The sequence below is a fragment of the Gobio gobio genome (genome assembly GCF_949357685.1).
Source record: "Gobio gobio genome assembly, chromosome: 21".
NCBI classification, from domain to species: Eukaryota; Metazoa; Chordata; class Actinopteri; order Cypriniformes; family Gobionidae; genus Gobio; species Gobio gobio.
In genome coordinates this window covers 31,479,457-31,502,365 of record NC_137117.1, presented here as the reverse complement: position 1 = coordinate 31,502,365, position 22,909 = coordinate 31,479,457, and the positions used below count along the sequence as shown (strand labels likewise).

The following is a 22,909-nucleotide window of genomic DNA, read 5'->3' as shown; positions in this document are numbered from 1 at the left end:
GCGCAACATTATAATTGGATATTATGTTGAATTTTGGAACAGCGCCCCTTTGTTTCTCACAGTGAACAGAGTTATTAGTCTACAGCATTTGCCTGCCCTTTTTTTTTCTTTACACTGCGTATCTGCGTTTATGCGACAGATTAGGCCACTAAACACCAGGCTTATCTGGATCTGGGATCATCCATTGGAAAATATCTTATTGGTTTTATTTTGCCACAATCCTGTCGGTGACCCTGTGAATGTGAGTAGGAACATGCGTATTTGTGTGTGAAAACCCAAAGCCTGGGAACACAAGTGGAAAATAAGGACCACGGTCATTTGGGGCAGTTTATAATGGGACTTTAGTAAACATAGCTGCCGTTCCTCAGATGGAATGAGGCCAGATCTCACGGAGAACAACAAACATCCCATACAGTCATTCCTTATGTTGAGCAGCCTGTGCCAAACTCACCATGATTTTGTAATCGGGACTAATCTGTTTTTTTTTTTTGTTTTTTTTAATGAAATATTGCAGTGTTGTTTATAAATGATGTATCTGTGCACATCATATTAAAAATTATAAAAATAACTTCCCCTCTTCAGTGTCTTTAGTATTTGTGTACAAACTGTCAGATATGATATCCTCACGTGAGGAATAAAGCAAGTGTAACGGATCACTACCAAAATGAGAAGATAATGATGAGAGGGGAAAACATGACAAGTGTGGAAAAGACAGACCGGCGACAGGCACAAACACACATACACACACACACACACACACACACACACACACACACACACACACACACACACACACACACACACACACACACACACACACACACACACACACACACACACACACACACACACACACACACACACACACACACACACACAATGGGCTGCTATTATCACTGCTATTAACAACCCCAAAACCCACACAGAGAAGTGAACAAACACACCTGCTTCCCCTGGTGTCATACTGCCTCATGTTCCTAATAAAGTGGATTTTCTTCATGGAGCGTGGACGAGGAGAGCCAGATGGGTTCCGACTCCTGAGGGACAGAGCATGGGCAAAACATGAAATACATTTTGACGTATTTAAGAAAACGTTTAGTCTATCATAGTTGGCTTCACCTCTTCGTTCTTACATAAACCACTGATTTAAGATAACACACAACCTTTATAATACATGTAATACTATGCAAAACAGCCCAAATGCCCACAAGTATTTAACCCAAACCTAACGACTTAATTTTAACAGAAAGAACCAAAAACAAAACACCAAACGCAACACAGATTTATAGCTTATGTCTCCAACAATATGGTCAATTATTTGGATTTCATAAAAACTTAAATCCAAAAGAAAATAATTTTCGTGATGATGTTTATCTTCCCGTTGTTTTTTATTGTATTATTATTTTTTTTACCATATTTATTAGGTGGAGATAGTATGGCAAAAGAGAACCATGACACATGAGAACCATGGCTCAACATGTCAGGAGCATGTGCACAAACTGCTATGCCAAAGCTCCGACTTCTCACTTTTCTTTTTTTTGTGATTATATAATTTATTTTGAAACAACTCAAACGTTTCATGCATAGGAATGTACAAGGGTGCCAAGAGCTCTGCAATTCTTTGGAAAATATGGATTATGGAGCATTAAAGGAGATCAACTTTTAAAGACGAAATACCAAGTTATTAGTATGACACTTCAACTTGTCTGTCTTAAAGGGATAGTTCACCCAAAAAAATTGAATATGGAAAGCGGTCTGGTGGAAACTAGATATTTGAATTTATATCATGTTAAATATGGATATTTTTCTTATAAAAAGCATCGCTTTGCTTCAGAAGGCCTTTATTAATCCCCCGGAGCTGTGTGGATTACTTTTATAATGGACGGATGCACTTTTTTGCCCTTCAAATTTTGGGCAGCCATTCACTGTTTTTATAAAGCTTGGATTAGCCAGGACATTTTTTTTTTTTACTCAGATTGTATTCATCTAGGGTGGCTTGAAGTCAAGTAAATCATGGGGTAATTTTCCTTTTTGGGTGAACTATCCCTTTAAGGAAGCCCCAACATGATGTGTTTCGAATATGAAATTAATTTATCTGAAAATTCCTCAAAAAATCCTGTCGAAAAATCAGCCTGTAGGATTATGTCTTACCATAACTCCAGTTACATAACTTTCAGTCTACGTCTCATCTGTGCGTGTTCTAACCCCCTCTTTCCCTACATGAGCATTACAGATTTCTGCCACGTTGGGCACAAACTCAGGCCACATCTTCTTTCTGTTTGGTTTGAAAAGTATTACACAACCCTAGTGTGCGAACAAACACAAACAGCTCCCCCTATTGCACTCTTCATCTGGTCTTCCATTTGTGTGATGATACACCCTCCCTCAGAATCCAAATGACTGTTATCATAACCCAGGGCTAGGAACCGCACCTGTGTGCAGGCGAGTGAGAAGAAGAGAGCAAAGAAAAGCTGAAGACCGAACACAAATGGCTTACAAGCCTTTTCTTTATCTCCAGAATGAAAAAGGTGATGAACTCTGAAGCAGCTGCCAGCTTTGCGTGAACCTCATTCTCTCTCTGCCCATCTGTCACTCACTTGATCCCAACTTGTATTTTTTTTTTTTTTTTGTCTCTCGCTCTCTTGATTTCCTAGTAAATCCTTTATCCGTTTGCATCCAACTTTAACTCAGAAAATAGGATGGAGAGGAAACTAAGACATAAGCTTGGTGAGGCAGGACACTAAAGGTCATAAAGGTTGGGTCTTTTTTCTATGTGTATCAATGATGGTCCTTTAAAAAAATGCTTTTCTTTGAAAACAAATATATTTACATTACATATTTACTGATGCACTGATATTAAACTTCTGGAATTCTAAACTGAAAATAATTTTCACATTATGGCTGAAAATTGTATACATTTTAATTTAAATACATATATAAATAAATAAAAACACAGTACAGTATGCACAGTATTGAAAATAGATATTAATTTCAAGGTGATAAAAATTCAATTATTAATTAATATTAACATTATTAACCGTAAGTGAATGTTAGATTGCCAATTTAAAAATTGGTTAAATGAGCATGCACAACTAAATTTACAATACTGACCAATCAATAAAATCTCTAGTATAGAGTCATATGGCACAGGCACAAATATATCTTACATCACTACAAGGGTTGTCAAACGTACCGGTACAACCAGTACTAGAGATGCACCGATCGACTGGCCAGAGACCGGAATCAGCCGATTTTCATGATCGGGACTGGTGACTGGCCAATGCCATAGTAGCCAATGATACACCAATGCCAGCTGTGCGTTCTCCTTGTTCTCTCAGACGCCGAAGTGACACACACCCGCCTTGTATTGCGCATAATTTTACTAATTCCTGCAGGTTTCACACTTGCAACAACAGTGCATACACCACTGATCTATATAAGTGGAGTGCACAAACCACCACTCAAACAGCTTATGAGCCGCAAGCACCAAAATGAGTGGCTTTACTGAGCTTAAACGATCAACTACACACAAAAGTATGTCAAAAAGGCCGTCTTGGCGAGTATTCAGTTAAACTCAGTCAGTCAGGAATGTAAATAGTTGAGAAAGATAACGTATGTTGTGTAACAGTATATTGGATCCGTGCATAAACTCTTAAAGTGACAGCAGTCTAATATTCCTGCTGCTGTCTGTCATGTTAATCAAAGGAAAAAAGACAAAAAAAAAGACTTTTGTAACTTTTTGTAAGCATTAATCTGTATTCAATTTTTACAGTGAAGACTATCCAGTGTTATTACTTTAATTTCTGTAGTATTTCTCACCTGAATAAATATACTGTATACCCACCTGAAAAACTTAAAGCCATGTTTGTTTCATATCTCTCTTTATTCTATTGCATTTATTTGTGCTGTTGTTTGAAATTTGTTTATTTGTTCTAACTTTATTACTCTTTTACCTTGTTTTTTTAATGAAAAGAAAATTTAGCATTGAAGAAAAGTACATTTTTGTTGGTATGCTGTCAATTATGGGCCTAGTTTAGAAAGAAAATCTGAATCTGCAAAAATTGGTATCGGCAGGTCACACGTTTGGAGCACTCTGAGCGTCAAAGGTGTCTATTTACAGTGTGTTTTTATAAGTGTTGAGCACTCTAGCCAATCACAATCATATCAGTGGAGCCGAGCGTGTGAACGCAATGGCCTATCAGAGGTACTAGACGGTAAGTTAGTCAGAATCCGCTTAACACTGCTGAAACCAATGGATGAAAACGGTTTCTCAAGTACTTAATTCAACATCAGTTTTTACTCTGGTACCGACATTGGTACAGAGAACCATGAAATTTGACTGGTACAACTACTGAAAAAAGCACATTCTAACAGTAATTAATGCTGGTGCTGTTGTTAAAGGCACAATATGTAAGAATTTGGGATTAAAATATCCAAAAAACACTATAACAATGTTATGCATTTTGTTGACTTGTGAACTTATATTATCCCAGATGTTTCCAAGAATGTTTAAATCCAGAGAAATAACCTATTTTAATCAGGACAGGACATATCAATGACATCATACCTGCGTTACCCTCGATTTCCGGTTTTATTTTGTAGAAACCATGGAAACACCAAAGACGCTTTAATATGCAATTTATTAAAAAGGTGAGAAACTGTAATATATATATTCATCGACAGAAAATTAATCATTGTTATATAGCTCAACACAGTTAGTGTTTTTGTTTAAATCTCGTTTTCTTGATTTACCGCGAGTACCATGTTTTACCATGCCTAATATCCATCTGCAGTGTGTAACAAGTGTCTCATTGTAGCCACCGAGCAAACGCAGAGAAGCATTATAACATAACTTTCAACACACACAAATAATGTATCGAATATGATAAAACAGCGATGCGTTACCACACATACGCATGAGTGGAAGAAGCGGAAGCGGTCTTCTGCGGCATAATAAAAGCTCCGCGAAATCCAGCCGCCATCAAGCTACACCTTTGTTTTGAATAAGCGACCTCTAGCGGGCGAAAAAATGACATATTGCGGCTTTAAAATCCATATATGATGGTTATTCAAACTTTTCTGCTATTTCTAACCTGTAAAAAGCATTTTAAAACTATTTAAAATTGCACACAATGTATAGCATATTGAAAAATATTAAGACAGCTGTGGTATGAAACTCGAAACATTCCTTGAACTAATGCTTAAAAGATTACTTTTTAAAGTGCTTTCGAATAAAAAAAATGTTTAAAACTAACAAATGAGAAATAACTTTAAGGGGAAAATGCACAGGAGTGGATGACTCATCAGCCTAAGGAATCTCACACACCAGCCTGGCAAAGATAAACAAACAGTTAAGAAAGAATGTACAATTATATTTGAATAACTTCAACTCAAGAGGCAGAGGGAATGTTAACTCTCTCTCCCTATATGTACCACTCCTCTCTTTATATACCACATGTGTGTTATAGATCTCATAATCTCAGGTCCAGTAGATCCCTGCCCCTCATTCCAGGGGATCAATAACTGTTCCTGGCCGCCTGGATGCACTCAGGCCACAGTCACGTCACAAGGCTTTGAATAAATACCCTTGGCGTAATCCTGCCAGGACTGGACATGCACAGTATTAAAGCGCTAAGAGAACATATGGCTTGTTTCCATGCTTTCAATGTTCCAATAGCACACAGGGATGAAAGACTAGGCAAGATTACCAGCACTGGTGCAAAATGACGAAGCGCTCTATTACAGGCTGGAGAGGAAGTGCCACAGAGAAATGAGTGGGTGAAATGTCAGGCCATCAGTGGGCTTGTAACACACAAGGTGCCACATGGGTTACAAGTTACAACACAATTTATGAGTGAGGCCATATTTGAGTTTGGTAGCATTATCTAAAACAGCTGTATGTGGAATCATGTTGTTTTGGATAATACAAAGTTATCACTGTTTCCATAAAAATACTCGGCATTGATAATAATGAGGAATGTTTCTTGAGTAGCAAATCATCATATTAGAAATGATTTCTGAAGGATCATTTGGAGTAATACTGGAGTGAAGGTCCTTGCACACCAAGTCCCAAATTGTGTCAATCACGTTTTCACACTGCCTCTGAAACATTTGTCTATCATAAAAAGATTCGGATCGGGACCATCGGGTTCGATTTTCTGCTTTTTCACATCCGTAGCAAGCATTTTGAAAGGGGTTTTGACAATTCAAAGCCACCCCACAAGCGAACGGCAAAATTCAGAATGACATCTGACAACTTGATCCACTTCGTCTTGCAGCACAAAGCACTGTATGACAAACACACTTTTTAATATGTGGCTCCAGTATCACTAGAAAAGCATCAAACTGAGCCACTGACATGCTGAAGTAAACTTTGAATCGCTCGGGATAATCCCGCAGATCCTTGATAAGGAGGTGGAACTCTCCTTCCTCTCTACGCAATCTCAGGATTGATTGGACCCAATATTTCCTCTTTCTTTTTCTCCTTTTAAGAAGAGAGAAGACACCAAAATCATCCTCACTGCTTGAAGACTCCATTTTGCAATGTTTTCGCTAGGGATTAATTCATATTTCTCTGTGACAAATTTTTACGACGACAAATAAGAAAAAACGCATATTTAAATTTCAGACTCAGTCAATGTTCAAGGACCTTAACTGGAGTAATGATGCTGAAAAGCTTTGCCATTCCAAAAATGCTTTGCATTTTAAAATATATTCAAATAGAAAACATAATATTTCACAATATTGCTGTTTTTACTGTATTTTGATCAAATAAATGCAGCCTTGGTGAGCATTAGAGACTTGACTTCTTTGAAGAACATCTTACAGACTTTAATGGTTGTGCAACCAATATGAATAATATGAGTATCGTTATGAAATATTGCAGAAATAACTGCATTTTTGTATTTTTACTTTTATTTATCCAAGATCTTTTTGGTCCGATCTGAAAGGTTTTAGCAGCACATTTCAGCACAAGTCCTTTTAATTACAGATTCTGAATTTCAGTTATCTGACTTTAGATTATATAACATAATAATTGGATATTATTGTGAGTTTTGGCACAGTCCTCTCAACGTAGGAAATAGTTGTTTTCCATGAGATCTGGCCTCATTCCATCTGAAAAACAAACTCTTATCGACCCCAAACTTTTAAGTGGTAGTGTAAATAATTTGTCAAAAGGGTGCATCACTCACCCTCATTCATGCAGACAATAAAATTTGTTTTCAACAGCAACGTGTAGGAGAGCTTCCGGTTTCATGAGAAATTATTTATATATAATATAACACACACTGTCATCAGATCTAATAATACAGTACCTAGCATATCTAATATAGCAAAGGTGGAGGACAGCCAAATGATACTATTAGCATCCTTCACACTGAAGAGTGTTTTTCTGGAGTACCTTAGCTTCAATTTCTGATAACGCTAAGGTTGCTATTGACATAAGAGCATGAGCCAAGCCCAAGGTCAGTCCACAAACACGGATGCACTCATTACTAGTGTAGTCACATGTAAGGACTTGCATGAACGAGGAGAAGCAATAGTTTCCACTGTCAGGTGAAGTTGATTTAAGCTAAAGTTTCACTTGGTTTTCCCTGAAATGTATATAATTGCAAATTTATTTGGCCATTACTGACTACTCCACATAACCTGCATCACACAGAGATGTACTTTTTTTCCCCCTTTCTACTCCTGGCATGTATAGAACAAGAGTGACTGAGGTCATGTGATCCACAAGTAATCATCATAGACTCAAGCATTAACTAGTGGCATACCTAAAAGTTTTTTTTTTTTTTTTTTTACAAAAACAGCAATTGAGCAATTGTGACCGACACCGACCATACTTCAGTTTTCCTGGAACAACGACGTCAATAAACGGTGATGGCACAATTAAAAAATGGCATCATTCAAAGGTTTCTGCACTGCCCTAACTACAGCCTAGTGTATCACTCTGTCATGTATATAGCTATGAGACCAAATATCATTCAGTTGATCAGTGATATTCTCTCTCACATTTGATGTTGACATCGCTGTCTCTTCCATTACATCGATTTCTGACTGATCAAACACCTGTTGCTTGTGTCTGCTATCCTGCTATTCATGCTCCCAACTTTGTGGGAACAGTTTGGGGATGGCCCATTCGTGTTCCAACATGACCTTGCCCCAGTGCACAAAGCAAGGTCCATAAAGACGTGGATGAGTGAGTTTGGTTTGGAGGAACTTGACTGGCCTGCACAGAGTCCTGACCTCAACCCGATAGAACACCTTTGGGATGAATTAGAGCGGAGACAGCGAGCCAGGCCTTCTTGTCCAACATCAGTGACTGACCTCACAAATGCGCTTCTAGAAGAATGGTCAAAAATTCCCATAAACACACTCCTAAACCTTGTGGAAAGCCTTCCTAGAAGAGTTGAAGCTGTTATAGCAGCAAAGGGTGGGCCAATTCCATATTAAACCCTACGGATTAAGAATGGGATGTCATTTAGGTTCATGTGCATGTAAAGGCAGACATCCCAAAACTTGGCAATATAGTGTATGTTGAGTGACAAAAGCAAGACATAACCTCCAAATACATCACCCAAAAATTTAAATTGTGTCATCAGTTACTTTGATGTTGATCTAAACTTACAAGACTTTTGTTCATCCTCGAATCACAAAAGAAGATATTTTTAGTGAAACCTGAGAGATTTCTTTCCATCCATTCAACCAAAACATTGACAAGTTCATAAAGGGATTGTAAAAGTGATCCATATGAATCTAGCGGTTTAATCAACGTCTTCTGTGGAGACTTAATCGCTTCATATGAACACTTTTAATTTTGGCTTTTGTTTACATATAAATGCATCAAACACATGCGCAACACAGCAAACATGGTAAATGGAAGTTTGCTTGGCGCATGTTTGCAATGTATTTTTTACATTTTTGGTGGAACAGACGTTCATTTGAGGGTCAGAAAGTTTAGGTTTCATTAAAAATAGGTTTTTGAATAAGAACGAATGTCAGTTACACTTTATTCTAAGGTGACGTTGTTACATAGTAGTAATCACTCAAATAAGTAGAGCGATATTAATTAACTACATGTACTATAGAGTTATGGTTAGGGTTTGGTTTAGAATTACTTGTAATTATGCATAATCTACTGTTATTACTATGGTAAGTACATGTAATAACGTGTAACTACATCACCTTAAAATAAAGTGTTACCCGAATGTTTTATGGGTTTGGAACGACAAGAGGTTGAGTAAGTGCTGACAGAATTGTCATTTTTGGATGACTAACCCTAAGTTTGGAGAATGTCTTCATCAGACATGATCTTTTCATCAGAAAAAAAAAAAGTCTAGTAGAGCTTGACGTGAGCATTTTAAATGAAGAGAGAGTGAGATTCAACATTTGTACTACAGGGCAATCATGTTCAAACGCAAACACAAAACAAGACCCAAAGCCAAATGCTAAAACCATTTGACGACCCGAGACGTCATTCCCTACCCTCCTCCTCATTCATTTTTTAAAGTTAGACATCAACCTTCTTAGTATTCCTCAATCAATCCATTTTAAACAATATAACAAGAAAAAAATAATAAAATTATAATTGAATGCCTGTTTTTCCACTAGGTTTTTGTCAAAATTGTATAGGGTCACTAACGACCCGAGGTGTGTAAGATTGTATGTATTTTTTTTCCTGCACAATAATAAATGAATCTATAATGACGAAATAAGTGCAATTCAATTTTATTTTACAAGGTGGCAATGTCCGATACACAACGATGAAGTGACGTTTCACTCATAGTTACCCTCAGACTGAAAACGAAACAATAATAATTATAATCTGCAAAGCTTGAAATGGCTCAGCGTTTTACTGCAGAGCAAGTACTGAACACATTCAAATATTAGTGTCACTGTCACTGTCACTTGATGGTGGATCTGGTGAAGAAGCTGTCAGTGATCAAAATATTGATTTTCAAGATGTTGAAAATGAGTTTTGAGAATATGCGTGAGATCGCGAATATGATCCAGATGCAGAATGTACTGGAAAATTAGTTCTGACGAGGACAGTGATGATGGTATAAAACATCTGCTCAAACTGAACCCTTCCAAGCTCCAAAAGGTAACGAAATATGTTTTATTTTATTCTTCTGTAATTGTTGCTCTAATATCAGGAGTTATACATATTATCTCGACAGGTGTAGATCTATCCATGTTAGATATAGATCCGGGTCGCTAAAGACCAGAATATGTAAGAATGTTTGGCGAAACGGTACATACCAGCTTTGTTTTGAGCAACTAAAACAGTTTAAAGCCTCAAAACATTCTGACAATGCACAAGGCTGAGAATTTGGCAAATGTGGTCCACAAGCTCCTACTTGTTGGACTATTCAGACTATCTTTATTGTGAATGTCCCATCTCTCACTCACTCAATGCTTTTGACTTTAGATGATGCAAGAATGGTGATGAACACGTATTCAAATTCTCTATGCTCCACAAATATAATTTCCTCCTAAAGGTGTTTTTTTTTTAAAATGCGTGCTGGATGCATTTTCTGGAACTATTTTAAGCAACCGTAACATTTGAATCAAGCAAGTTCATGCTATGTAGCCCTGATTTATTCTCCAGTGCAGAGACGGTTCATTCCCTCAGGCCTGCAGCGACCCTTTGAAGGGTTGAGAATATGACAGAATGTCTTAAGCTTTAATCTCTGCAGGTACTGTGCACAAAGCAGCGTGCAGCGCTGGAGGAACACCACCACCCTTGTGTGCAGCAGGGACTGACCTCAAAGCTCCAACTGATAAAGCAAAGCAAATGTCTGGCTTGACTGTCAGTCTGGTTTGAATCGACATGTCACAGCCGCACCCTTTTTAAAGTAAAAAGGGGAAAAGGGTTGAGGGGGGAGGTACAGTCAAAGGAATAAAGACCTCCTGCTCAATGGACTATACTGAGATTAAGAGCAAAACATAAACGTCCTTCTCTCACTAGTGATTTCACTTCCTCATGGGGAGAGATAAACCAACCAAGTGAAAACTTCATGCACAAATGGCCATTTTTAGGCAACGTTTATTTGGCTGTGAAGTCATCTGGATTCCAGAAAGGGGCTTGTTCAGTCTGTGGTCAATGTGTGTACTTGTGAGAAAGAAAACAACTCTTTTTCACATACTTGTGTGCCTCGGCAACAACATTTAAAAGTCAAATAGATCAAATCTATGGAGGTGGCTTGTCATTTCAGTTGTTCAGTCAGAAACTTGAACATTAATTTACATTTTTTTTCAAAAGAACTTCAAATAAATGGTAAAAGGGATATTTGGAAAGGAATTTGGAAGAACATTAGAAAAAGGTGACCAGCCAACTACAGAGCCTGTAACTTTGGTAATTCGCTGTAAATAGGGGTTTATATTTAAGCAAAAAACCAAATAAACTCTGATTGGGCAGATATCCATGACTCACTCAAAATCACATAAAGAAAAAATTATCCTCCAACCATATACAATTTCTAGTAAATAATAGAAAAATATGAAGTGAATGATGAGGTTTGCAACATTAAGTCATCTCTAAAAATAAAAATCCTCATTAGCCTGAATGACTCTATGGTGCCTCTCCCACTGTTACAAAACATGCTTATTAAAACTGGTCAGAATAATGACTAACACCTTACACTACGTGTCCATGTTAATTCAGTAATATTTAACTAAAAAAGGCAATAGGTGCAAATTATATCGCTCCAACAAATAATGACACATATTGTTCATCAGCATTACTCAGTACTTACATAAGTAAAAAGAACATTATTGTAAAGTGTGACCACGTAAGTGTGTATCACAAGAACGAGTGCCGCAATATAAGCAGTAAATGAAACGCTCTTATGCAGTGTGTTGCATAAAAGCCATATTAAAATCTAGCTTCTCTGAACCACCTCATCCCCAGTTTTGTGTAAATAATATGTAGCATTAGAGCCACTTCCATTTTTTCCTTATATTTTATAATATAACTATAATTTATAGTATTGGATCTGTACATTAATCATATACATCAGTGATAACACTATTTCTGCAATTATGATTACGGTGAAAATTTATTTATGCTAAATAAGTTGCATCGATATTGCTTTTAATAGTGATTATGTCTCTTTTTAAAATATCTGATATGCACAATCAGTTTTTTCCTTTTACTTTTTGACAAAATTAAATGTAAGTGCTGGACCACAAAACTCAAAATATAATTAGTTTCTACTGTTTAATACTAAAAATGTATATTAATAATTTAGAGTAAATATAATGGGTCCAGCATTTCTGAATAAATTAATAAGTAAATGTAAGCATGAATAGCTTTTTAGATAAAAAGTCGAATAATAATCAAAATATTACGTTAATTTATCACCTTAATATTAGCTACTTTGCCACCTTGACAGTTTAAATGACATAGGATGCCCAAATATAGGCTACTGTCTAGGTAGGCAGATCGTTAGATTTTGAGACACAACCAAGTGGACTGTCTCTCTCAGAAGTTCATGTAAACTATCAGAATGCATTAAACCGAGCGCACTGCCTCTAAAGTGAAAGCCCGCTTCAACAGAAACCTGTGCTGAACCCACCGCGGTCGAGAGTCCAGCGAGGAGCCGCAGCTCTGCACGGACAGCAGCGTCGGAGACTTCCGCGCTCCGAGCGGAGTTGGCTGTAGACTGCACGGGGACAGGAGATTGTTCTGCGAGGAGAACGAGCCTCTCTCCCTCTCCAGGAACACTTCGGTGCTCCCGACGTTACTGAACCCAGAATCCGACGGCAGAACCAGGATGGGCGGGACACTGAGCAGCCCGAATCTGGGGACAGAGAGGCTGGTGAAGGTCCCATCGCTACAAGCCGCGGCGGACAGGTCGCTCACTGTCGCGCCGATGTCAGCGCACTGAAACTCGGCATCACTGGGGCCCGTTAAACTCGCATTGTTCCGCACAGGCCGTCCGTCCAGTGATATATTAGTGAGAAATAAAAGCGCAGCTTGTCTCCTCCGCGAGTCTTTACTTTTCCGCAGATGCTCTCTGAGCAGTTTGCCAGTGCACGGGTTCAGTGAACTCTGCGGACTGCACGCAGCAGCCGCCATTCTCGAGTACACCGTCGGCTGATGCTCAATTCTGTTTCTACCCCGCCGCGACTCGTCCGGACACTCCCACTCGCATCTGATTGGCTTAGAGCACAGGATTTTTGTAAATAGATAGAGCATGCGTGAATTTGATTGGCCGATGAGTCATAAAGCGTCTGAGATAAAGCATCGGGCGCGCTCCGAGGAAGAGAGAGAAAATAAAGACTGATGCTGTTTCTGCTGCTGTTATTCATTTTAAATATTCATATTTCATAGATTAAAGAGCAAAGGTCTATATCTAAAGCTGACCGAAATTAGTCATACTTTAAATGCCTTAAATTGATGTCATTTCAACCCACATTTTAGGTATCACAATATTTTACTTTATTATATTTCACATAATTATAACAGTAGTGTGGAAGTCGCGTTTTTTAGGTCAAGGCTGTCAGTGAAAGCGTAAATAATTAAATAATAATGCATGGGCCCTCCATCCTCTGACTCAATGATTTTCCACAGAGGACCTTAGTTGACCCCTCGTCACAGGGCCTGGGACAAATATTCCCAGATGTCCCCCGCTGGTTTGAGTACTAAGATTATTTGGATGTGAGAAGAGGTTCAACTTTAATCTAAACCCTGTTCTTCTGCCCGGCTTCATTACATAACAAATGTTTAGCCTGACAGATGTATGTGCCATTTTGATAACCCCCAATGCTGGGCCCAGTGCCCATCAACCGTCTGTGGTCGGCATAGATAAGAGGGCAGCGAGGGGAAGGGCATCAGATTGTGGCAAGGTGACGGTGTCACTGGAAAGAATGTCAAGGCTGAGTTATTCTCCCTGCAGACAGCAGTCACAGTCATTATTAGTCAATGACCCTCCGGCTCCAGCAGGTTACAGTGTACTGTACACTGGGTGGAAACATCATCGTCATCATCATCATCATCTTTCTCCTTTTCTTCTTTTGTGTCTAAGAGACCTTTTCTCCAAACAATGTGCAATTTCTTGCGTCCTTTTGTGGCACTTCCTCACTGCACTTTTGTAAATCATTCATTCAAAACACAATCAAACTTGCATGCAAATAATACGCAGATTTACAGATGCAAATCTGACGCAAAGACATTTTTCATGAACAGCAAGTTAGTGGCTAAATAAAGTGCACCCTGTAAATGTTTAACTATTTGAAAGGTTTCTTAATACAATATAAATATATATATATATATATATATATATATATATATATATATATATATATATATATATATATATATATATATATATATATATATATACTGTATATTTCTCTCAGTTCTTTCTGTATGTTTTACAGGTAATAGTCCTCCTCTTCTATGTCTCCATTCCCTTCCTCAAAGCCCAAAGCCTCAATGTTGTGTGTGATATCATCAATTCTGCGGTTAAAATCCTGGGAACCGGAGGGAAGGGTCCAGCCGTCATAGCCACGGACTGCTGTGGCCGATGTGCTGCTCATGCTCCGCTTGATCCGGCCGAAACTGTCCGTCAAAATCCCACCCTCTCGGATCCCAATGTCTTCCAGAAATGTCTCGAACACTCCTACATCCTTATCTGGAATGAAGGGTCTCATGCCTGGTCATATGAGAGTGGAAATAAGTGAGAAAGCACCATAGTCCCATATTTTTAGAGAGCAGGAATTTGTTGGATTGATATAAAATGGTAACAGTTAACATTTTACATGAAAGTTACATTTTTATATAAAACTATTCAAACATTTGGGGTCAGTAAGATTTTGAAAAAAAAAAAAAACAACTTTTATTCAGCAATGACACATTACATTGATCAAAAGTGGCAGTAAAAACTTATAAATAAATAAAATAAATGCTGTTCTTTTGAGCTTTCTATTAATCAAAGAATGCAGAAAAAATGTATGATGGTTTCCACAAAATTATGAAGCAGCAATGTTTTCAACATTGATAATAATAAAAAACTGTTTCTTGAGCAGCAAATCAGCATATTAGAATGATTTCTGAAATATCATGTGACACTAAAGACCGATGCTGAAAATTCCATCACACGCACACACGCACACACGCACACACGCACACACACACACACACACACACACACACACACACACACACACACACACACACACACACACACACACACACACACACACACACACACACACACACACACACACACACACACACACACACACACACACACACACACACACACACACACACACACACACATGTTTGTTTTTGTGAAATGTGAGGACATTCCATAGGCGTAATGGTTTTTATACCGTACAAACCGTATTTTCTATCCCCTTACACTGCCCCTGCCCCTAAACCTAACCCTCACAGGAGACTGTGCAGTTCACTTTCTGTGAAAAAAAACTTGTTCTGTGTGATTTATAAGCATTTTGAAAAGTGAGGACATGGGGAACGTCCTCATATTTCACCCTCTTTTTGTAATACCTGTGTCATACCCATGTCATTATACACATTTGTGTCCTGATATTTCACGAAAACATGCCCACACACACACACACACACACACACACACACACACACACACACACACACACACACACACACACACACACACACACACACACACACACACACACACACACACACACACACACACACACACACACACACACACACACACACACACACACACACACACACACACACACACACACACACACCAACAAATCCACTTGACTTTATGATTAGACCAGATTAACAATTAATTCCATTTAAACAGTTTTTTTCCTGTGAGAATGTGGCTGCATTCAAAAATGCTTGTGATAAATTGTCTCCATTCAGTACTGCAAATAAAATGTCATGCTAACAACACTGAATGGTGATTGCAGTCAAAGCATGGAGCTGATTCAGCATTTTGCTTGAGTGTCAGGATAGATGAGGTAGCCTATAAGTGGCTCAGTGAGTGTTATGTAATTGTGTCTGTGTTGTACACAATTGTGCGAGTTGCTTTATCCTTTACAGACTCACTTCAAAGGTATCCACAAGGTCTGTTCATTTGTATTGCAGTGGGAATTTACTGTACAATCCATTTGAATTATTTATGGACGCATTTTCTAAATATGTATTAGATATAGATCTATTTATAGAGTCGTGGTCATAGAGCTATTTATAGTCTGCATCATGTTTCTTTTCTCACAGCGATTGATGTTAGTAGTGAGTTTTGTAATTCTGTCACGCTGTGAAAGTGTGATGTTGTTGGAAAGGCTGTCGCACCAAGACTGCTCCAGTGCAAGCCAGGTGCTCATGAATATTCATTAGGCTTCATGTTACTCTAATCCCTCTAATGAGCTAATGATAGACAGCAATTACACAGACCCTGAATACAATGCCAAATCCGATAAATCATGACTTTTGAAATATGACTTGTATAAAAAGAGGATATTTTACAGATTTCAGCATGAAATAAACCCAGTTGTACAAAACAAGCCCCTTGAGAATTTAAACAGGCATTCAAATTGTTAAAAAGAGACAAAGAAAGAGAAAGAGAGAGAGAATGGCGACTTTTGTGTTGTGCGTTTCTCACCAAGCAGCAGGAACTTGCGTGAGTCTCCGTAGAGCTGCAGCAGGTCAGTGCAGAACTGCTCTATCGGAGCACCGAGTCTGTATTCTCTCAGGAACAGAGCAAACTGCTGAATCTCCTGAGGCGTCAGCTTACTCCTCAACTAACCAATGAGAACAGGGCAGAAAACATTATAACAGAGCTATAAAAAGACGCAAATATAAAGGTGTGGCATTAAGCAGCGAGGCAGAGGGACCGGGAGAACTGCACACGGCCCCAGTCTCGTGTCTCACGGAGGAGCTCGGACGCATAAAAGGAGCGACAACAGACCTCTCTCGTCCTTCACTGTCGTCACTCCTCCTTTTATGCATCAGAGCTCGCCCTGTTTGCCACATGCCACGAAAGGATAAACGCAGGGAAAGAAATCATTCACCCTGAATGAAAATTATGCTGTCATTTATTTCAACCTCACAAAGTTCCTTGTTTTCAAACTGGGAGTATTGGTATATAAACCCTTAAAGGGATAGTTCACCCAAAAATGAAAATTAGCCCATGATTTACTTACCCTCAAGTCATCCGAGGTGTATATGACATTCTTCTTTCAGACGAATAAAATCTGAGTTATATAAAAAATGTTCTGGCTAATCCAAGCATTATAATAGCAGTAATAGTTGCTCTGTTTTTGAAGTCCATAAAAAATGCATCTGTCCATCAAATAACGTGCTCCACGTGGCTCCGGGGTGTCAATAAAGGCTTCCTGAAGCGAATCGATGCGTTTTTGTAAGAAAAATATCCATATTTAAAAATGTATTTCATCTTTTTCTATGGCTCTGCATCAGCCTTCCCCGCGCCATAACTTCCGGTGAATAAGGTCAAAATACATGCAAAATACCGGCGCGATCATAGATATATACATAGATTCCTCATTAGTGCCTACGCGGATTGGTCGAATGAGGCATCTACGTATATATATATCTAATCGTGCCAGTATTTTGACCTTATTCGCCGGAAGTTATGGCGCTGGGAATACTAGATGACATTCGTCTGATAAGAGGTAAAAAAATTCACATAAATACTGTTGGGTTTCTCGCAAAAAACGATCGTTTCATGTCTTAAGACATCACTGTGTCGCCACGAGCCGCATGGTTTAATATGGATTTGTATGTCTATGTGTTTTTACTCTCATTGCTCTCATACTCTAAAATATCCCCATTGACATGCATTATACGACTGTCACACTGCAACGGTTGGAGTTAAAAATCTTAATTTGTGTTCTACTGAAGAAACAAAGACACCTACATCTTGGATCCCCTATGGGTAAGCAGATAAACATAAACATTTCGTTTTTGGGTGAACTATCCCTTTAAACGGACAAGTGTTTCACCAATCATTATTATATTCGGGTCTATATATCTAACACGGATGGATCTCTACCTGTCGCGATAATATAAAAATCTCCTCATATTAGAGTAACAATTACAGAAGAATAAAATAAAGCATATTTTAATACCTTTTATACCATCATCACTGTCCTCGTCAGAGCTCATTTCCCAGTACATTCAGCATCTGGCTCATATTCGCGATCTCAATCATATTCTCAAAACTATCATTTTCAACATATTCAAAATCAATATTTTGATCGCTGACAGCTTCTTCACCAGATCCACCATCATGTGACAGTGATTCTAATATTTGATTGCGTTCAGCACTTGCTCTGCAGTAAATCGCTGAGCCGTTTCAAGTTTTTCTGATGATACTTCCTATTCTTTTGTTTTCTGCCTGCGGTAACTATGAGTGAAACCATGTGGATCAGACTGTATCTGTATTGCCATCTTATAGAATAAAGGTGAATTGCACTTATTCAGTTATCAACGATTCAATTATTGTTGTGCAGAAAAAATATACTTACACTGTTAAACACCTCGGGTTGTTAGTGACCCTATGCAATTTGTTATGTTGTTATATTGTTTATAATGAATTGATTGAGGAATACTAAGAAGGTTGATGTCTGACTTAAAAAAATGAATGAGGAGTGAAAGAGGATAGCGAATGATGTCCCGGGTCACTAAAGACCGGTATGCGTTTAAGGGTTAAAATAGAATTGTGTGTTCCTCAATAAAAACATTGGTCCCACTTTATACTAGGTGTCTTTAACAACTCACATTTAAAATAATAATTTGATACAATGCACTTATTGTATACGTACATGTTTTTACACTCTACTTATATTTAAGAAATACCTGAATTTCTGTTATTATATCTATAATGACACTTGTGGCGAGCAGCGAGGCTGAGGGACTGTGAGAGCGGGACGAGTCTCCATGTCTCACGGAGGAGCATAAAGGAGGAGCGACGACAGTGAGTGAAGGACAAGAGAGGACCAGGCCTGGATTTTACATTGTGTTTTGTTTACATTTGGTAATGTGTGTGAGCGGCAGTCATCCGTGAGGGGCTGCCGCTTTTACTTTCAGTTTGTGTTTGTTTATTGGATTAAAGGTCCCGTTTTTCCTGTTTTTTTTGAAGCTTTGATTGTGTTTACAGTGTGCAATATAACATGTGTTCATGTTTTGCGTTTAAAAAAACACAGTATTTTTCACACAATTTACTTATCTGTATACCGCTGTTTTCACTGCCATAAAAACGGCTTGAAGATTTCCTTATTCTATGAAGTCCCTCCTTCAGAAATACGAAACGAGTTCTTATTGTGCCAGCGGTTCCCGTGTTGTGATTCGACAGCAGCTTAGCGCACGTTGCCCGGAAAGTTCACGCCTCTTACCATAACGGGGAGATGAACGCGTTCAAACTACAGCGTCCCTGAAGGCCAAACAAAGGTGATTTGACTCCGGGATGAAAATAACAGCGTCTGGACGACATGGCGACAAACACACTCTATAAACACTTCCTCTTCTCCACGTGGGAGAGCAACAAGACCACGCCCCCTTTTTTGCATATTCTTGTGGGCGGAGGTTAGTCAACAAACTGTTCTACTGACGTCATTAAAGCAGGATGTACAGGGATGTAGTCCAAACCGGCCGTTCGCTGTAGGCTTTGAAAGGGAACTTCTGTTAAATAAAATATCTCGCTTGGCATTGAACTTTGAGCTTTATAATTTTACAGGTATTATTTATGCTCTAACAGCAACATTACACACTAACTAAAGTTTGCCAAATGGGATCACGAAGAACAGGACCTTTAAAGTCTTTTAACGTTTGCTGGTTCCCGCCTCCTTCTTCCCTGAACCTACAAACGTTACAACACTGTTGACCCTTCCTTAACCACCCATAAACCTACCCATACCAATAAACGGTCCTAACTTTAAACTTATCCCAACTTGATTTTGTGTTTTCATCATTTTAATTTAGATTACAGTAACAGATTATTTTAATAGATTAATAATAATGTATTTATTTAAATATTTTAAAGTCATTCTATGGCCCCTTGGAGATTTGCAGGTGGGCCCCGGGCGCCTTTTTGAGAACCCTTGTGTGAAGCAGGATGTTTAATGATTAATGAGTTTAGTGATCTTCACACAAGCCACCAAAACAGTGAGTTTGGTCACATGTCACATGTTCATGACAATTTATATTTTGAGAATATTAACGTAATAGAATATCTATTAGATTTGCGAGATTCTTTACTTTAAACTTTTTTATACTTTAAACTTTGTAATGCAATAACAAATAAAACATTGAACTAACAATTGCACTGCACTGTGTTTACTATGTGAACAGTGTAGGAGGGAGGAGAAGAAATTGTTGAATTAAGTCGTTATTTTGGTTTTGTTTTTGCGCACAAAAAGTATTCTCGTCACTTCATAAAATTAAGGTTTAACAATGTTTTTACTACCTTTCTGGGCCTTTGGTGACGTGCATGATTACGTTACTGTTGATCATCTGTCCATCATCGTATAAAGCCCACCCTGACAATTTCATTGGTCCGAACAGCTCTGGTTCGAGCATAGTTGCTCCACAACGGATCAAGTCCAGACCGAACTTGCCGAGCTCAAATGTTGTGGGCGGGGCTAAGTTCGGCTGGCATCCAGGCTACTAAATTTGTGTTCCGAAGATGAACGAAGGTCTAACGCTGCATTCACACAGTGCGTTGGCGTTACCGCTTGGCTGAAGCTTCGTGCTGATGCGACCTTCATAGTGACAACAGCCAATCACACGTCTGCTCTGGGGTTGCATGAACGCAATTGGCTAGCGTCTGCTCTAGGGTATTTGCATAGGGCGATCGGATTGGATGACACCTGCGATGACACTTGAAAAGTTGAGAAATCTTCAACTTCTGCCACTTGCAACGCGAGTGAAGCGACACGACAGAACCCACAATTCAGTTTGGCAGTGGATGACGTCACCCATTCAAAGTAAATGACAAGCTTTAACGCCGACGCCCCGTGTGAATGCCGCGTAACAGGTTTGGAGCGAAATGAGGGTATGACAGAAATGCCCTTTTTTGGGTGAATTATCCCTTTAAATTTCAGTCTGTTCTTCATACAAAAGCTTCAAAAAACTTGAAATGTAGCATGAATGTTATATGGATTCATTTTTATCATAATTTCATTGTTTTTCTCCTGTAGACAGCATGACACTTAAATGGGTTTGCGAGGGTAAGTAATTTACTAAATTTTGTAGAACTTTCCCTTGAATTACATCATTTGTGACCCTGGACAACAAAAGCAGTCATAAGTCGCACGGGTGTATTTGTGGCAAAAGCCAACAATACATTGTACGGGTCAAATTTTTCCATTTTTCTTTAATGACAAAAATAATTAGGATATTAAGTAAAGATCATGTTCCATGAAGAAATTTTGTACATTTTCTACCGTGAATATATAATTTATTATTAATATTATTACTATTATTAATAATATGCGTTGCTAAGGACTTCATTTGGACAACTTTAAAGGCGATTTTCTCAATACCGGTATTTAGATTTTTTTGCACCATCAGATTCCATATTTTCAAATAGTATCTCGGCCAAATATTGTCCTAACAAACCATACATCAATGGAAAGCATATTTATTCAGCTTTCAGATGATGTATAAATCTCAAATGACCCTTATGACTGGTTTTGTGGTCCAGGGTAACATTATATGTGTGTAAACAGAATCTTACAATGATCATGTACTCCTGCAGACTGGCATTGGAGGGCTCAGAGTCGCTGTGTGTGGAGGCCAGGCTTCGGCGTGAGTCATGGCAGGACAGAGAGGAGCTCTCACTGTAGTTCTCACTATAATACGGATCAAATGCTTCCTGTGAACCATCGCTGAGGAGAGATAACACACGTGCATGCCGTGTTAATGAAGTCAGATGTGACAGAGCTTAAAAACTATTTTTAATACAAAAAACTGACTTCAGCAATCCAAAAATTGGTGTGATGGGACCACCTGTTTGTCCAAACAATGATAGACAGGGTCATTATTTTTTAATATATTTTGTGCTGCTAGCGTTTGAGACGGCAATTTACAAAATCAAAATGCGCAGCCTAAAAGAGAGCAAAAATAATAACTCATAAACAGATTTTATGAATCATAATGCACAGAAAACAGACACTCACTATGAACTGCAGCAGCTGAAGTCTGTGTCATAGCCATATGTCATGTCAGTAAGGCAGCTGTCACCTTGGACAAGGATTGATGGGAGGGAGAAAAACAGACATATTATCAGTACATTTTAAGTGGCAACTGAAACTATGCAGTAAAACATTTTATTGGTAAGTGCAGTGTAGACATTGGCAGAATATGGAAGCTTTTTCTGTCAGGGAATAAAACATTAAAAGGTAACTGCTATTTTTTTTACTCACATTTCTGAGGGTTTTTTTGTCTTGCAATTGCCAGTTTATATTTAATTTGTTTTCTTCTTCTTTTTTTCAGGATTGCACATTTTTATCTCGAGTTTATATCTCAAAATTGTGAGAAAAAAAGTCCGAATTCTGAGGACTTTGAGTGAAGAAAATACTGAGCGAACAGAATATTTAACACAATCATTTTTGGAACATATTTACCGAATTTGATTAAATAATGCTTTCAATCTATAGTGAGCGGAAAGAAAATACTTTTATAGTACGTATTTTCCTGATAATATTTTGCTTTAAAAAAAAATTTTTGTATAATGTTGTCTTCATTCATATTGATGTTTTTCTTCTGCAATATCTTTATCTCTCTTTATATATTCAAGGAAGGTGCCATCATATTTAGGGGTCCTTGGCATCAATGCAATGGTTCACAACTGGGGTTAATTCAGGGCTTCACTAGGGCGTTTACCGAGGTTAGTTACTACTAACTGGCTTTTCACTCACTCCTCTGCAGCCA

General features: G+C 38.3%; 3 protein-coding genes across 3 annotated transcripts in view; 1 reads left to right on the top strand and 2 right to left on the bottom strand.

The window, feature by feature from the left end:
- The window catches only part of cables2b (Cdk5 and Abl enzyme substrate 2b), a 30,083-nt gene extending 16,995 nt beyond the window's left edge, over nucleotides 1-13,088 (bottom strand). The window contains exons 1-2 of the mRNA XM_079803592.1: nucleotides 12,582-13,088; nucleotides 945-1,037 (exon numbers count right to left, since the gene is read on the bottom strand). Of these exons, the coding sequence (XP_079659718.1) occupies nucleotides 945-1,037; nucleotides 12,582-13,084 (596 nt within the window). The 5' untranslated portion in view covers nucleotides 13,085-13,088. The remainder of the gene's footprint in view (nucleotides 1-944; nucleotides 1,038-12,581) is intronic.
- The window catches only part of tcea2 (transcription elongation factor A (SII), 2), a 774,534-nt gene that overhangs the window by 510,524 nt on the left and 241,101 nt on the right, over nucleotides 1-22,909 (top strand). The window lies entirely within an intron of this gene.
- Nucleotides 14,366-22,909, bottom strand: part of ccm2l (CCM2 like scaffold protein) — a 20,974-nt gene continuing 12,430 nt past the window's right edge. Inside the window, exons 6-10 of the mRNA XM_079802349.1 lie at nucleotides 22,897-22,909; nucleotides 22,156-22,219; nucleotides 21,714-21,864; nucleotides 16,620-16,758; nucleotides 14,366-14,663 (exon numbers count right to left, since the gene is read on the bottom strand). The exon at nucleotides 22,897-22,909 is cut by the window's right edge and continues 117 nt beyond it. Of these exons, the coding sequence (XP_079658475.1) occupies nucleotides 14,383-14,663; nucleotides 16,620-16,758; nucleotides 21,714-21,864; nucleotides 22,156-22,219; nucleotides 22,897-22,909 (648 nt within the window). The 3' untranslated portion in view covers nucleotides 14,366-14,382. The remainder of the gene's footprint in view (nucleotides 14,664-16,619; nucleotides 16,759-21,713; nucleotides 21,865-22,155; nucleotides 22,220-22,896) is intronic.